Raw genomic sequence first — 16842 nt, forward strand, 5'->3', positions numbered from 1 at the left:
TACTGGCAGGAGATATTTTGGAGTGCCCCACCTGCAAACAAACCACATCCCAGCCAAAATCCCAACTTCTACAGGAAGCTTTTCCCAACCCCACTTAATTCTAGTGCCTTCGCTCTGTTATTTCCTATTTATCCCATATTTAGCGTGTTTGTACATATTTGTTTGCTTGTCTCCCCAAGAGATTGTAAGCTCCTCTGAAAGCAAGGTGCTGTCTGTGGCCTCTTTTTATGTCTCTAGCCCTCAGTACAGTGCCTGGCACTTAGTGGATACTTAAATGCTTATTGACTGACTGACATCCTTGGGCAGGAACTCCCTGGTTAAGCCATCTTTAATTGGGCATATACTCCTTCCCACTAGAGAATTTGCATAAGACTATGAAATGTACTCCTCCCTGAAGAATACACCCTTCTTTTGTCAGCTGTGGTCACCGTCTAGGAAGTTTCCCACCTACCACTCTTCCCACATCTGTTCTCACTGTGGGCTACATGCTGCCTTGCTATGTTAAAAACCCCTTAGCCGGCTTTCAAACCCTCTGTGCCAGGCTGAAGGGTCACAGGAGGTATAAACCTGCAAATTCAGGGGTACTTTTTAGTACCCAAATCACAAACCCTGAAGCCTACAAATTAAATCCATCCAGGGTTCCACAGTCTTCCTCCTGCCCAAACTTTATGCTACGCTCACAACCCAGCCTTTGTCCTGATTCATTCAACTTCCACAAGGAAGTTTTCAAAGTCATGGGGATACATGGTGACCATCTGCATCTAGCTTTAGTGCTTGATGAAGTGGAGGGGCTAGCTCCTAAAGGGCCCTTTCTGGAAATCTGCTATTTGTGTTCAAACCCACTATCTAATGAGGACATTCTGTTTATGCCATCCTATTTAAAGAGCCCTCTACCTGCCTACAAGAGAATTCCTGGCCTGGAGAAAGGAGGGCTCCTGCTCTCTCCTGGGGACACTATGGCAGATATTGGTGTGTCTCTTCCTCAGGAGGTTGAGGGAAGAGGGGTAAGCCAGAACCCTGGGAAGGGTAGGAATCTGGGCAGATTTCATTTAGGAGGTGTCTTGAGCCAGTCTTGAAGGAAGAGAATTTCAACAGCAGGACATGTAGGTAGAGTGTTTTCTGAGCATGAATGCAAGGAGACAGAAAAGGGAAGGATGAGAACAAGGAGCAGCCTGGTAGTTTCCTTTGGCTGGAATCTAGAGTACATAAAGGAGAGTGATATTAAATAGGGTTAAATATGTACATTTGAGCTAGGTTGTGGAGGGCTTTGAATGCTGGCTTGGGGAGTTGCCATTTTATCCTATGGAGACAATAAGGAGCTAGTGGAAGTTTATGAGAAGGGGAACGATGACGATCCGTCCTGCGTATTCAGATGAATTTGATGGCTCTGTGAAGGATGAATTAGAGAACAAAGACTGGCAGTAGTAGTCTGTATCACATAATCTTGTGACATATTTCCATGTATATATGCCTAAGGGTTTTCATGTATGTTCGCCTTCACTCCCCAACTTGTAAACTCCTGCAGCACAGGGACACTGTGTCTTCTACTTCCTTTGTGTTTCCTCCTTATCTGTCAGTTCCCACCACACCCAACCAGACCTAGCACAACAGTGAGTCCTTAATAAATGCTGCAGATGTCCTAGGACTCATTCATTCCCAGGTGTCTGGTGCCCAAGGTGGGAGATCTTTGTGTCCTGAAGTCCCTGCCTTTGACAGCCTGCCAGGCCAGGCCAATAACCCTATAGACAGAGAATGGACTCTCATTGGAAAAACCCTTTCAGGCAGAGATATTGTATGTCCTCTGCCCTGGCCTCTCTCTTGAGGGTCAAGTGACAGAGCATCTTCTGCTGCATGTAAAGCTGCATGTAAAGACTGAGCCCACTGTAGAGCAGGCATTTCTCTCTTTTCAAAGTTGGAATTTCACAGCTGATGACACGTTGTCCCACCAGGAGTCCCTCAGAAAAAGGGATTGATTTTTGGCCTGTACACGCGTGTAACTCCCCAGCATGAGAACTCTGCCTCAGCTTTCTGGCTCCTTTTGTTTTGCCTGCAGTGTTGCACCTCTGAGGTTGGATCAGGCCTTGCATAACTAACCAGAAAACCTTCCCCAGGTAATCTCTGGCAGGTACCTGCCAGTCAGTCACATTAGAGGTATTCTCAGAGGTGAGGGAGTAGCTGGGAGGGAGCCTCATTGACTCCTAGAATGAGAGTAGAACGCCTTTCTTGGGGAGGATAAGGAGAGACTGAGTCACATGCTAAGGGAGGACTGTCAGCATATGTCATTACATCTCTGGAGCCTCCTGCCTCTTTTGTCCTTTACTGAGTTGAGCCCAGCTCTTTGAGTGAGGGGCACAACTCCATATCAGTGAACCCTGTCTGATACAGAAGCAAAAACTTGGATCTTTGGTGGTGGTGGTGGTGGTATAGGTGGTGGTGGTGGTGGTGTAGGTGGTGTATCATTCCCCTTCCCCAACAATGCTGCTGCCATTGTCTCTTTTGGCAGGAGATCCCGGGCTTGGCCCAGCTGTATTCAAATTAACTTTACCCTGTAGCAGTCTGGTGAAACCTATGGACCCCTTCTCAGAATAATGTTTATATGCATCAAATACTGAGGATTACGAAGGAAACCAATTATATTGAAATAAAGATGTAGATTTTTTTCCCATCCAATTTGGCAAACCCCAGATTAAGATCTGGAGTAATGCCACTACCCACTTGTTTAGAGTAATGCATTTTTCTTTATTTTTTATTATGAATTTAACAATCTCCAGCTAACACAGATGTTTTAGTAAGGAACAGAAAAGAGAACTGTATGTAAAATTACGAGTCTCTGTTGCTTATAATTTTTGAATATGTTCGTTTTAACAAAGGGGTAATATCATCCTGTTTGTGCCCTTTTCTGAACTTTTTTCTCAGTATTGTTTGAATTGTTTGGTTGATGTCAGAAATGGTGTTCTGGCTGCCATCACCTCAAGTTCCCTGTGCTGGCCTCTGTCACCTTTTTTTTTTCCAAAGGCACCATCTCCAGAATACATTTGGATTAAATCTTTTGAGAGATGGGGTAGCTGCCACAGCTCCCAGAAGGAGGCGATATTATATTCCTGTGTCTCTCTATGTTTCCCACCCCCCCATTATTGCCTCACTAAGTGAGGCCAGACCCCAATAGAGTTCACTCATAGCAGCCAAGTAAGAGTTCAGCAGAAGAGAGAGATGAGGCATTTAAAGCCCTGGTTACTTCTAAACCAGAAAGTGTTGAAATCCCTGTACACGAGCAGCAAGCCAGAGCACAGACTTGGTGAAGAGCTGCAAATAAACACAGCCCCCACCTCTAATTTTAGATTGGCTCCCTCATTCTAGCCCTGGCAGGGGAGGCTCCCTTTTAGGAGCTGTTAGCATTGAGGCCACACACACACATACATAGCTGGTACCCGGTCTGTCACTGCCTTGCCAGGGACTCTATGTCATTTTGAAAGAAGACTTCAGAATCGCTGCTGGGAGCGTTGCCCACAGAAATCTCTGTACCCTATTCTTAAGTGGCAAATACGGGAGTAATGTGTGTTCCCAGTGGTGATAGACTATCCCTTGTGACCATATTTCTAGGCTGCTGAAGTGATGATGCAATACCTACAAGTGAATTTCAAAGGTTAGAATTAGTATGCCTCAGTATATTCTTGTCTGTCTCAAAAGGCTTTTTCCCAAGACCCAGTTTCTACAAACAGATTGCAACAGGTGTTCTGAACCTAGGAAGCATTGAGTGTCCGTCCCCTCAGACTTGCATCGAGCACTGGTTTGCCTGAAATAATGTGGTACTGGTAAGCCATTAGGAAAGGAAGACTCCAGTCTGCCCCTCAGCCAGGCCTGGCATCTTGGTTTTTATCTCTGTTACCTTCCTTCTGTTGTTCTAATTGAATCCCAGTGGCCTTGCATGGGGTGGGGAGGTGGGGTAAAGGTACAGTGTGTGGCAGCAGCGTGTCGGCTGTACCCACTCATCTCTGTTGAAACAGCTCTCGTCAAACTGTTGTCTAGACAGTGTTTTGTATAAAGGCAGCATTTGCACAGATGTACCAGGGCCTCTGTGGGAGTCTCCAAGGAGAAGGGTAATTCCTGTTTCTGGGACTAGTGCAGCAGACAAGGTATTCAAATAAATCTGATTATTACCAATTGTCTAAGGCAGAGGGATTGCCAAAATCTCTTAAAAATGGTGTCCTGACCATTTTTATTCCCCATGGTGGGGTAGGGAGGGTAATCCATCTCTGACGGTGGTATAATGGCTGAGGAGCTCCTAGCTAGCTCCTGATGCCCATGGCTGGCAGCAAGGCGTTCAGCCCCTTTTAGGCAGCTGGGAAATTAGTCTGTGTGCTGCCTTTGGCATATGTAAAATAAGTTAGATTTCTCCATAGCATTTTAGAGGTGGAAAGGATCTTAGAGATGGACCCTCGTTTTACAAGTGAAAAACTTAGTCCCAGAGACATGAAGTGAGCTGTCTGGTGTTGTGGCTGGGACTTAGAATGGAGTCTTGCCTCCTGGGCCAGTATTTTTCCCAGTGTATCATGCAGTCTATTGATGACTTTTTTTGTTTGGGGAGGTCGGGGGGGTGAGGCTTGGGGGGGGGGGTAGGTGGTGTTATTATCCCCATTTTACAGATGAGGAAACTGAGGTACAAAGAGGTTAAGGGACTTGCCCGAGGGCCCCACAACCTAGTGTCTGAGGCTGGATTTGAGTCTTCCTGACCGAAGGCTCCATGCTCTATCATTTGTACCACCTAGCTGCCCCCTAGCGCCACCTAGCTGCTCCCATTTCAAAAGATTGGTGGTCTCCGGTATTCAAGTAAGGTTTCTTCGTTTTCATTTTACTCATGAACATAAATGACCACCCAGGCAACTGGAAAAAACCCAGATTAGGGGTTGGACTTAATGTAAAGAAACCCATGTACTGGTAAGCTTCTTAGTTTAGCTGTGCCCATAGTTTTTATTAATTTTCAAGTTATGCTTTGAACTTCTCTACGTGTATAGTTTAGTAGAGTGAAATAGATTTATCTTTAAAATGCCGAGTTCTCTTTTAAATGAAGATTTTTAATATCACCAAAATCTACCCGATAAAGACCTGTGAGTTTAGGTGAATTAAGGAAAGGCTTCAATAGATGTGTTTCCTCCTTGGCGCAAGTTCTATGGGTGCTGGCTTTCTCTTTTTGAGGCAGGGCCCATATTGTGAGCTAAAATTGCTACTAATAGTGATAACAATAAGAAGAATAACCAGAGCTCAAGTTTATACAGTAATTGGCAATTTCTGTGGTCTTTTCCTCACCACAGTCTAATGAGCTAGAGAATACAAATGTTATCTCCACTTTATGGGAGAAACGAGGACTCCCGTGAGTGACACACAGCTTGTAAATGTCGGCCCTGGGACAGGGCTCAGGTCCTCTGACTCCCAGACCTGGGCTCATGCTGCCCTGGGCATCTCCAGCAATCTCGTTTGTTGCATGTGGACACCTGGTATCAGTCAGTAGATGCTGCTTTTCCTCCCTCTTTGGCCAGATTCTCTTTCTAACTTGCAGGCATCTTTAACCCCAAGTAATTGAGGAGTCTTTGCTTTTTGTCAGTGAGAACTGCCTCTGTGCAAGAGGAAGAGGAGGTGGCTTCCTGATGCATTGCCAAGTCAGAGGCTTGTGTTATCCCCAAGGCTGGGGAAGGAGCTGACTTAGTCATTCATTGTGGGGGGATCTCTTCTTTCTCTTCCAGAGCTGAGGATGAAGCGGAGAGCATCAGACAGAGGAGCTGGGGAAACGTCTGCTCGGGCGAAGGCTCTTGGAAGTAGCATTTCTGGGAATAATGCAAAGAGAGCTGGGCCATTTATCTTAGGTAAGTCTCACTTGTTTTCTCAGTTGTTTGGAGCAGGCTGGCTTACAACCTGTTCCATGTGCTGAGTGAAGTAACAAGATAAGAGCAGTGTTCCAGTATGAATTCACATTCAGAATAGTCACATAATTGTCAGGACTCCTATAGTATGCTGAAGGTTGTTTATTTGTTTGTTTTTTATCTTTCAGGGGAATTGTGCAGTATTAGGTTGGCAGATATTTGAAACTGAATACCTTCATTAGTGTGTGCCTGTGTATGTGTGTTTGCTGAGTTGGACTCTCTTTCCTTTGAGGAGATGAGGCCTTTCTCTTTTCCCTGAAAATACTGCTTGGTCCTCCTCCCATCTCCCCAACCCCACCTGAGTCTTTTTGGGACATAGGATTGGTGTACTTGCTCTATTTTACCACGAGATCAAGGCATACTTTGTTTAGAACTCACCTGAGAGACCCCCATGATTGCTGTGGAGTGGTGCCTGAGCAGTGCATGATTAATTCTAGAAAGTCATTGATATAACTCCCAAGTACTTATAAAATTTGGCTGGTAGTTTATGAATAAGAGCAGTTGGTGGTGTCAGCATACTTAAGATACAAAATGAAGAGAAACCAAAATATGATGGAAATGGAGTGGGTTGACTGGGTTTTATGTTCTGGGGTTTGCAGTTTATTTTGTTTACATTGTGATTATATTGAGCCACCTAAATAAATGTTGGCTGTCACTTTTATAAGCGTTTGTTAAGCACCTACTGTATGTGCTAGGCACTGTGCTAAATGCTGACCCCAGAAGTCCAGATTGCCTATAGACAGAAGCTAGCTGTATTAGGCAAGCAGGTCTTAGGAAACTCTGCCCTCACACTGAGGGGCAGAGATCAGGTATGTGCTGGATTGCATGACACAACACCCTTGGACATGTGAACTTGTCAATGGTACAAGAACAGTGAGTCACAAAATCTTAGAGCTAGAAGGGAATCATCTAGTCCCTCCCCTATTTGAGTCAGGGACCTCCCTCCACAGCAGTGGGCCCAGAGAAGAAGTGCTGCAAGTATGCTTGTTTATATGTAAGAAGTTTCTTTTTGTAGACATGGTATTGTTCAAGAAGACATTAAAACCCCATTGCTTTGTTTTTAGGAATAATAGTTTGTAGGAAAGACTGCCCAATGTAGACCTTTAGGCCTGTCTAAATAAGAGAACAGGACTGAAATGCACGTGATCAGCAGAGTTGGATTGGCTGACTGTGGAGGCCCCTGGGATGTGGGATGTGGGATCCCATGATCTTAATGACACCCCACTGTGCTAGCCATGGCCCCTTAAATACACACAGATCTGTTCTACTCTGTTCCCTCAGGTCCTCGATTAGGTAATTCACCAGTGCCCAGCATTGTCCAGTGTTTGGCAAGGAAAGATGGGACAGATGACTTCTATCAGCTAAAGGTAGGTGAAAGAGAAGGCCTCATTACTTCTGACTTCTGCTTTCTTGAAAGAACTGTGTACCCTGCCAGTGTTTTTTTCAAATGAGTGGTGTGACTACATTTTTCCCTTGAAGCAATTAGGTTCACACATTCTGTCACTCTCTACAATTCTTGGTTTAGATGGATTTCTATGTACATAAAATTAAAGAGCAGTCCTATATGCATTAGAAGTGAATCCTCTCCAGGACTGCCATCTAGTCCTACCGCTCAGTTTGTTTAATGAACAGCAAATACAGCAAGGCTTTCTTTTCCTTTTCCCTAAAGATTCTGACCCTTGAAGAAAGGGGGGAACAAGGCCTAGAGACCCAAGAGGAAAGGCAAGGCAAGATGCTGTTACACACGGAGTATTCTCTGCTTTCCCTTCTCCACACTCAGGATGGCGTAGTTCACCACCACGGGCTCTTCCAGGTAAAGGGCAGAAGTGGGGCTGGCTGGCTATGTGAGCTTCCTGCCACTTCTTGGGCCTGGCTTGGCATTCTACTTCGCAATAGCTCCTCACATTAATTTTTTAAAAAGAATTTTTATTGCTGTCTTTTGTTTTTATATCGCCTGATTTTTTTCTCTCTATCCCACCCCCCTCCCCAGAGAGCCATTCCTCACCATGATATTTCCTATGCAGAACCACCCCAATGAATCAGGGCTTCCTCAGGAGCCGAGGGAGGTTATTCAGAGGACATTGTTTATTGACTGACCCAGTGGTCTTGGTCACGATGATCAACTCTAGCCAGAGATAAACAGTGTACATTTTAAATGGTCATGATTTCTTTGAAAAGCAGCTTTTCTGGGTAAAGGGGAAAAGCCAGGAAGTCTCTTAAAGATACAAGGACTTTGGGGATAGATTTGAGCTCTCTTCTCCAAAGTTGCCTTGACATCTTGGGAAATGTAAGAAAAATAGTAAAACAAGGAGCTAGAGGGCTTCCATATCACCTCAAAATGACCAGAAATGTATTCTGTTCCAATGAATAGGCATTTGTTGGACTCTCCATTCAGGCCTTCTGGTCCTTCAGCCAGGAATCCTTTTGTAAACGTGCTCATTAAAAAGCGGTGTCCTTAAATGGGGCTTTTGAAATAAAAGAAAAAGTAGTTCTTAGAAAAGAAATGAGTCATCTGTGCTGGCGGGGGCCCTCTCCTACCTGTCTGGAAAGGGCTGATTATTTTGGGAGTCCTGAAAGCATTAGCTGAGGGCAGAAAGTAGTAGCTACAAAGTGACTCCCTTCCCAACATTGCCCTGATGGGTGATCAGGCACAGCTGGACCTTTGCTCCTCATCAGTTTAGTCTAGAGGAGTGAATGGGAGAAGTTGTCTCCTTGAGGTCCTTGTGTTTAGATTTGCCTTTGGAGACTCTGGGAGGGAACCCAGAGTAGTAATGAGTAATTCCAAAGTTTTTCCTATCCAAGGTATATTGAGAGTAGTTTTGGACCAGAGTCCTTATTTTAAAAGTACTTGTGGGATTTTAGTGAGCTTTAGTAGTCACTCAATAAGTATTGAGCACATCCTTTATACCAGACCCTGCACTTGGTACTCTGGGGAATACAACATATAAGGTATGATCGTTGACCTCAGAGATCTTGGAATCCAGTTGGGAAGATAAAGTCCACACATACGAAGATAAGAATACAAACACTGTGATTAGCACCAAATGTTTTGTACAGATAGTAAGTGCTTCATAGGTTGTGGCGGGGGGGGGGGGGGGGGGGGGCGGGGAGTGGAGTGGAGGAGACATCACTGAGGTTCTAGTTCCAGCCCTGCCACTGAACTGCCTTTGGGACCAGATTTGGCCAAGTCCCTTTAGCCTTGGTCCTCAGTTTCCTTATTTATAAAACAACAGTGTTGAACTAGCTGGCTTCCATGGTCCTTTCTAACTGGAGTTCTGTGATTCTAGGGAATCTTTAGTGACCTTAGATGACCACCAGCTGGGTACAGAGCACATTGTTGAAGAGAGGGGGAGGAGGATGAAAGCTCAAAAGTCTGTCTTGTTATCTGTCTTGTTCAGTTTAAATTTTAAAGAAGGAAAGTGGCCAGAAACCCTGAGTAGGATTGAAAGAAGTGGTTGTGCTTTTCAGCAGGATTGTGAAAATGTATTTGAAATCCTAGGAGCTTCCCAGAGCTGACCTCTACTTAACCTTTACTGTCTTCTGGGAAGAAAATTCATAGTGCTACCTAGATATAATACAATGCAGTAAACATTGATTAAGCACTTACTTTGTACCAGCCACTTTGTTAAACACTAGGGATACAAATAAGAAAGCCAGTCCTGGCCTGAGAGATGACAGGACATGAAAGCTGAAAGGAGGGCTGAAGATCATTCCAGAGGGCACCTGACTTGGGGACATAATAGCAGCTGGGGCAAATAAAGAGATTGCTGGGATTCTGAAGCTCTGGAAGCTCTGTAGAAGGAGCCTTTGGGAGGGTCATGGCTCTGCCTTCTAGGCAGATGGGCAGAAGCAGTTGGGGACACTATTGACATGTGAAGATCAAAGCTGAAACAGTCTCTATGATGAGGAGTTGTTTCCTGGTGATGACCTGGGGGTGGGGGTGCATGATGATGATTTGGAGTCAGAACCGAGCAGAACATCTGGCAGCCAATGAAGAAATGGCCCGGATGTTGAAGAATGATAAAACAGGGAAAATGAACACCTTCATCGCCTTCTCCTAAGACACACACACACACACACACACACACACACACACACACATCAACAAAAACACACCTTGTAAGAAGAGTGACAGGAGTCTATCAGTCATTTGATGCTTTTGCTTTAAGCTTGTGGCCCTGGGTTCAACTCTCTTTGATTCTGATAAAAACATGGAGCTTAATGAACACTTGTTTTTGAATATAAATCCTTCTGTTTATGAATATGGCCGCTTCTTTGGCTGTAGAATTTGGCAGTGTTTGAATGTGCTTCTATGAGACACCAGGCCAGTCACTGGAACTAGGCTTGTTTGCTGGTTGTAGCGCATCAAAGGTTAGGTAATGTTGACTGGCTCCATAATCCCTTCATTTCAACCCTACAAGCATGCACTCAGCCCCTCTTTCTTGCTTCCCTGTGAGTGGGTGGGCTCAGTTGTTTTGGGGTTTTTTTGAGTCTTCTAAATGACATACATCCCTGTTTCTTCATATACTATAATCCAAAGGGGTGGCTCCAGTGCTAACAAATATCACAAAATCACTACCTTTGTTTTCCTTTCCTCCTAGGACCGAGCTTGTGAAATCGTTGAGGATGTAGAATCTACTCGGATGGTCAAGAAAATGAAAAAACGTATCTGTCTAGTCCTAGACTGCCTTTGTGCACATGACTTTAGTGACAAGACTGCAGATCTGATCAACCTCCAGCATTATGTCATAAAGGAAAAGCGGCTGAGCGAAAGGGAGACAGTAGTTATATTCTATGATGTGGTCCGAGTGGTGGAAGCCTTGCATAAGGTGAGCAGCTGCTAAGCTGGGCTGTTCTTTCTCCTCTAGACCATAGAGTATGTTACCTTTCAGGTATTAGATAAAGGGTGAGGATGGATGAGTATCTTAGCTTGCTTAATAGTTAGAATACTTGCAGTGAATACTTCCGAAGCTTCTGCCTTCTCAATTGTTTGAGTAGTGATGATGGCTCAGCAACTTCAAGAAAGATAGTAGTGGAATTAAATGTAAACCAGGTTAAGAGTAGTAGCACACATACCCAGCAGATTTCTTGTGTATAAGACCCTTCAAACCTAAAACCAGGCCAGAGCATGACCTGTAAGAGTCAATTACAAATAGGCTCACTCGATTTGGGTATTAAAAATCAGTCTGTAAGCTTTGTCAGTCTATTCCAAATAAAAGTAGGTCCATGTCATTCCAACAGATGAATCACCATAGAGAATTTGTTAGGGTTCGTGATTTTGAGTCCCTGATTATCCTCTAAGCTCTCATCTTAGCTAGAACTGTCCATATCTGTCGTTTCCCCTTTCATAAATCAGTTGGTAATATCGTTTCATCCACAATATTGGAAATTGTGGGTGTAGATAAACCAGTGATGGCAATGTAGGGAGCAGTCTTTCTCTCTTGGCAACTATCCAAAGCAAGAAAGCAGTAGGGTGGGCTTTAGTGAGAACTTTTGGTGCTAAAATCCAGTTTCCTTCCTACATGACTTAACAAAGTTATAGAATTTTTGGACTTGAGTGTAACAACAGAGTAAGAGCTGAAAAGGATGGTATTTCTGACTTGTGAGAGAAGTTCCTATCATTAGAGATATTCAAGCAGATGCTCTGTGATCAACTTCTTTGGGGACATTTTAGAGTTCATGCCTTGGACCAGTGGCCCCTAAAGGCGCTAAGCTTTTATGAGTCTTGAATTTGTTGTGAGTGTCTAAATAACCCAAATCCAAAATCAGTATATTCTCAATACCTGTTGTTTTTCAGAAAAACATTGTGCACAGAGACCTGAAACTTGGCAATATGGTGCTAAACAAAAGGTAAGCAACTTTTTTGTCACTGTCTCATTAACCTTGAGATTGAGGCAAGTTTTACATGATTTTGTCAACAACAACGCATTAACAAAATCAAATGTCAAGTCCAACAATTTGAGTTCAAAAATACAGTATGGGGGAGGTCAAAAGACTTATGGGGGGAAGCAGTTAGATTCAGCTCCATGCAAATCTAAAATGTGGCATGACAGCCAAGAGACCTAACAAAATCTTAGGCTTACTTCAAGGGAACAGTGGCCAGAACAAAGGAGGTGATAGTCCCACCACACTTTGTCCTGCCTAGACCACAGCTAAAAGATCACCTTCATTTTAGAAAAGATATTGACAAGCCTTATACAGTTTCCATAGGACTGTGATTATTGTGGAAATCGAACTGGAAATCATGTAATATGCAAATAGTTGGATAAACAAGAGATGTTCAGCTTGGTAACCTGTAGTAAGTGCCTATTTCACTGGATCCTCACAACAATCCTATGAAGTAGGTGCTGTTAATGCCATTTTACAGGTGAAGAAACTGAAGCAGACAGGTTAAGTGACTTGCCTAGGGTTACACAGCTAATGTCTGAGGCTAAATCTGAACACAGGTCTTCCTAACTCCAGACCCAACATTCTCTACTGCACCACTGAGATACCTCGAAAAATCTGGGGCTAAAAGACACATCCGGTAAGCATTAGGCCTCCTACTTCCAGAAGAAAGTGGTTGAAGACTAAGGTGTCATCGGACACCAGGGTGTGCATGTGTCTTTTCTTTATTAATTAACCCTTTCTGAGTGTTGAAGCTGACTTGAGACTTGGGCTAATGAAGATGGTCACAGGATGTGTCATTTCTTAGTGGCTCCTCTTAGTCTCTTAAAGAAAATACCAATCAAGTTCTCAAAAAAAAAGTCAGCCTGGCTTCTTCAGCTGAGATTCGGGCTATTTGTAATTAGAAGGCTGTGGCTTAGAACTAGGAGGTGGCCTGTGTGAACACTGCCTTCTTATCCCTCCTCTATCTAACCAGAGTGATGTCTGTGTTGAGTCACAGCTCTTAACACTTCTGTGGTTCCCTGTTCTGACTAGAGAGGACTGAGAGTAACTAAAGCATTCCCCACTCCTCTGGGCCTTGGAGGTGGCCTACAGCTAGGGAACGAGGCATGGGTCGTGATCAGAGAGCATTAATAAAGCATTTATTCTAGAAAGAAAAGGGAAAAAAACATGGTTCTCACTGTCCACATTCAGTAAGTGAGGTCTGTGTGACTAAATAATAGATAGTTCAGTCACTATTTCTGTCAGTGATTCAGTAACCCATTCTGCTACTCCAAACCTTCCCTCTGTCACTGCGCAAGTAAGCCTTTGGATCTGGAAGTCCAGCAGAGACCTCAAGTGTCCAGAGGCCCAAGTGCTTCCTCAAAAGCCTGGCCCTCTGTCCACTGCCCTAGTAACTTCCTGGTTCAGACACTTCCGCCTCTTGGCTAAGCTTTCATCAGTTCCAAAATCCCCCCCGTGTCTACCTTGAAGCAGATTTTTCTCATGGCTTTCACTTGGTTAAGTTGCTTCTGCTCTCGACCTTAAGGAAGGGAACAAAGAAACTAATGACTTCCAGTACAGTTTTCTGGTAAAAGCGCCAGGAACTCTTCTGGCGTGGGGAAAACAAAAAAAAGAGAACTTTTTACAAGAAGTACATGATGACAGTGGTGATGTTCACCCCTTCGTTGGAAAAAGTGAAAAGACTGAATCATCATTGGGGTTACTTTAGGTTTGGGGCAGTTCCTTTTTCTCTCTTTTCCCCTCTCTTTCTTTCCTCTCTCCCTCTCCTTCTGCTCCTCTCTCTCTCTCTCTCTCTCTCTCTCTCTCTCTCTCTCTCTCTCTCTCTCTCTCGCGCTCTCCCCATGTCTCTCCCTCCCCCTTCCTCCATCCTCCTCCTCCTTCCTCTCCCTCCCTCCCTCCTTCTCCCCCCCCTCTCCCTCTCCCTCCTCCTTCTCCCTCCCCATTTTCTCCCTCTCCCTCCCTCCCTCTCTCCTCCCCATCTCTCTCTCCCCTCTCATTATCTTTCTCCCTCTCTTCCCCTCTCTTTTTTCCTTCTCTCTCTCCTCCCTCTGTCTCCTTTCCTTCTCTCTCTCTTTAAAGAGTTGCATACAAAATTCCTAGAAAAGGAAAAAACACAGTGACAGCCAACAGGGTCATAACTGAAGTGTGACTCACTGCACTAACACTGCCACAAAACTCCCTCCCCTGCCTGCCTGGTTAGCAGGGGCCTGGGGGTCTGTTGGTTCCCAGAGGGTTTGCTCTTTCCCCAGAGCTGGCTGGGGGTGTTGCATTCCCTGGGAGGCTGACCCTGGGAGCCCTACATACTTTCTTGGGTGTTTCTTAATTGTTTACTGAGTCTGTGTTAGGCTTTGCCCCTTGAATAGAGCAGCATCATGATATGATGGTAGGACCATGGAGTTTAGATTGACTTCAGTGTCAGTCCCAGCTTTAATACTTACTGTGGGGTCTTAGCTGAGTCACTTCCCTTTCTGACTTTCCCTCTCTGTAAAATGAAGATGGTTATATTTGTACTATCTGCTCTACTGGTAAGGGAGGGCTTAAATGCGCCCCCCCCCCAAATGAGAAGTAGTTGTTAACATGTTTCCTCTGACTTAAAATTGGGGTGGAGGTCAGGAGGGTCACCTAGTGGAAAAGAGGCAGGAAAATCTTGTCAACAGAAAAGCTGCTCCAGTTCTGTTGTGGCTTCTCCATATTTAATTCCCAAACACCTCCTGCACAGTGTCACATCGTTCAGTGTGCAGTATAACATTTTCTAATATACTCCATTGAATTTTGTCCTCATAGTGAGTGGGGCTTCTCCTGTCCTGGGAGAGAATGTTTCTTGTGTCTAGCGAGTTTTGTTTTGCAGAGATACTCCGATCTCTCATCTCTGCCCAATATGCTGATTATCTCAGTGACTTTGGGCCAGGCCGTCTGTTCTCCTCTATGAACCTGTTTCCTCGTCTATAGAATGAAGGAAGGGCTAGATGACATTTCAGGACTTATCCTGCTGTTTATCTCACATCCCGGGCTAATGGAGCCAGAAGGGCAAGGCTGGAATGGTTCTTCTTGAACACTTTGATCCACTGCTACAGCTCCATCCCACTGGTTTGCCATTAAGTAGGACTCCGAGTGGTGTAATGAAAGGTCCTGACCGAGGGTCAGAAGGCCTAGCTCTGCCCCTAAGTAGTCAAGGCACTTGGGGCAAGTCAGTTTCCCTTCCTAACCTCAGTTTTCTTATCTGTAAAGTGATAGAGTTGAGCTGGGTGATATTCAGGCTCCTATCCAGCTCTGATATACTGACATCATATAAGATTTCTTTTTTTGCCAGTTCTACCATTCTGGTGACCAGGATCTATTGACTTTTCCCAAAAGTTGGAGCCTTGTTTCTTTCTGGTTGAAAAGCAGACATCTTTGTTTCATATATGCTGGCCTTTTCCAGCCAGTATACTCACAGATTTGTGAAAGGTCTTTAAAGTCTCTTGTATTGTCATCATCCAGGCTCATAAAACCCCTCTTCTGAACCCTTGGATTTGACCAGACTTTATCTCTACCCACTTTCTGCCTTTCTTGACTCTTCAGTGATGTGGCTTCTTCTAGTCCTGAAGAAAGGGCTCCAATTTGACTGGGCCTTAGCCCTGTTGATAGGGAATGCTGAAAAAGAAGCCTCTTATCTCCATCTTCAGATTTGGAAAGTCGGGCCTCATTAGCCAGCATTTATTAATTGCCTGCCATGTGCCATGCACTGTGCCAGGTACTGGAGATACAATGACAGAAAATGAGCCAGTCTCTGCACCATTCTGATTTGGCTGGCAGGGAGAAAAATGGGGTTCTCCCTGTCTCATTTGTTGGGCCAAGAGGAATGAAGGCTTCATAACCCTCCTCCCCAAACTGAATGAGCTCATCTTTCTAATCTACTCTAAGGAATGAAGTGCTTTCTTCACAGCATCCCTGGGAGGTCAGAAGGACATAGATTATCCCCTTTTTACAGATGAAGAAATGGAGACTCAAGAATCGAAATTACTTGCCCAGCTTCTGTGTGTTAAAGGCAATGACTGGAGTCCAGGCCCTCTGCTCTTATACCACTGTGCCATGCAGTGTCGACACTTTCAATGTAAACATAGTTCACGGGAGCCCCCACGGTAGCTGACTCGTCCTCTGTTGTCTGAGGGCCAGCCTGCCAAGCATCCCCTCCTTTCGGGACTGCCTCAGTTAGTCTGCCAGGGGCAAAGCAGAAAGCTGGTGGCCTTGCTGCCAAGGTTCAGTCTAGCAAGTCAGCTTGCTCTGTCACCTGGAACAATAGAGGTGAAAGGGGCAAGTGAATTTGAATTTTTCAAAGGTGGCATAACTCAGGAAGGGTAAGGTCTAGGTGGAGATTTGCAGTGGAGGCAGAGACCTGGGGTGGCCAAAAGAGGAAGCTTGACAAATGGGACTTCCTCTGATTCCAAGCTAAAGTGGCCACTGCTCCTGTTGAAAAACCCCCATAGGGTCATAGGGAGGATTTAGATTAGTAGAATTTAGAGCCCAGCCCTTAATTGGCAAAATAATTTGTCTGACCCCCTCATTTTACTGACAAGGAAACATGGGTCGTGAGAAGTTGTGACTTAACTGTTAGAGGACTTAGAGCTGGAAGGTCTAAACCCTAATTGGTCCAGCCCCTACTTTACAGGGGAGGAAGCTAAGGCCCACTGAAATAGTGATTGTCCAAAGTCATACAGGCATCCTTAACATCAAGCACCTACTCTATGTCAAGCACTGTACTAGGAGCTCGGGACAAAGAGACAAGGCAACAACAGCCCCTTCCCTCCAGGAGTTTATAGGCTAGCCTGGGTGTTTGGTGCTAGGACTCCGTTATAGAAGTTTATTCAAAATAGATTCTAGGTTTAGAGGGCTGTTCTACTGCCATTGCTAAGAGTGAAGAGCCAGGACATGTACTCCTGTCCCTCTCCTCTGTGGACTTTGGTTTCTTCATCTATAAAATGGAGTCAGACTAGGTGAAGGCTTCTTCACCTTCTTTGTGTCATGGACCCCTTTGGCAGTCTGGTGAAGCCTACGGGCT

At 44.8% G+C, this 16842-nt stretch overlaps 1 protein-coding gene across 3 annotated transcripts in view; it reads left to right on the plus strand.

The window, feature by feature from the left end:
- Positions 1–16842, plus strand: part of STK40 (serine/threonine kinase 40) — a 55638-nt gene that overhangs the window by 20859 nt on the left and 17937 nt on the right. For 2 of the 3 annotated variants that reach the window (XM_036746289.1, XM_036746290.1), the window contains exons 2-6: positions 5739–5858; positions 7197–7282; positions 7585–7728; positions 10517–10744; positions 11713–11765. In XM_036746289.1, the coding sequence (XP_036602184.1) occupies positions 5739–5858; positions 7197–7282; positions 7585–7728; positions 10517–10744; positions 11713–11765 (631 nt within the window). Of the gene's footprint in view, positions 1–3733; positions 3813–5738; positions 5859–7196; positions 7283–7584; positions 7729–10516; positions 10745–11712; positions 11766–16842 lie in introns of those variants that run through there. The other variant, XM_036746291.1, reaches the window with a different exon arrangement.

This window comes from Trichosurus vulpecula, chromosome 2 (genome assembly GCF_011100635.1).
Source record: "Trichosurus vulpecula isolate mTriVul1 chromosome 2, mTriVul1.pri, whole genome shotgun sequence".
Taxonomy (NCBI): domain Eukaryota; kingdom Metazoa; phylum Chordata; class Mammalia; order Diprotodontia; family Phalangeridae; genus Trichosurus; species Trichosurus vulpecula.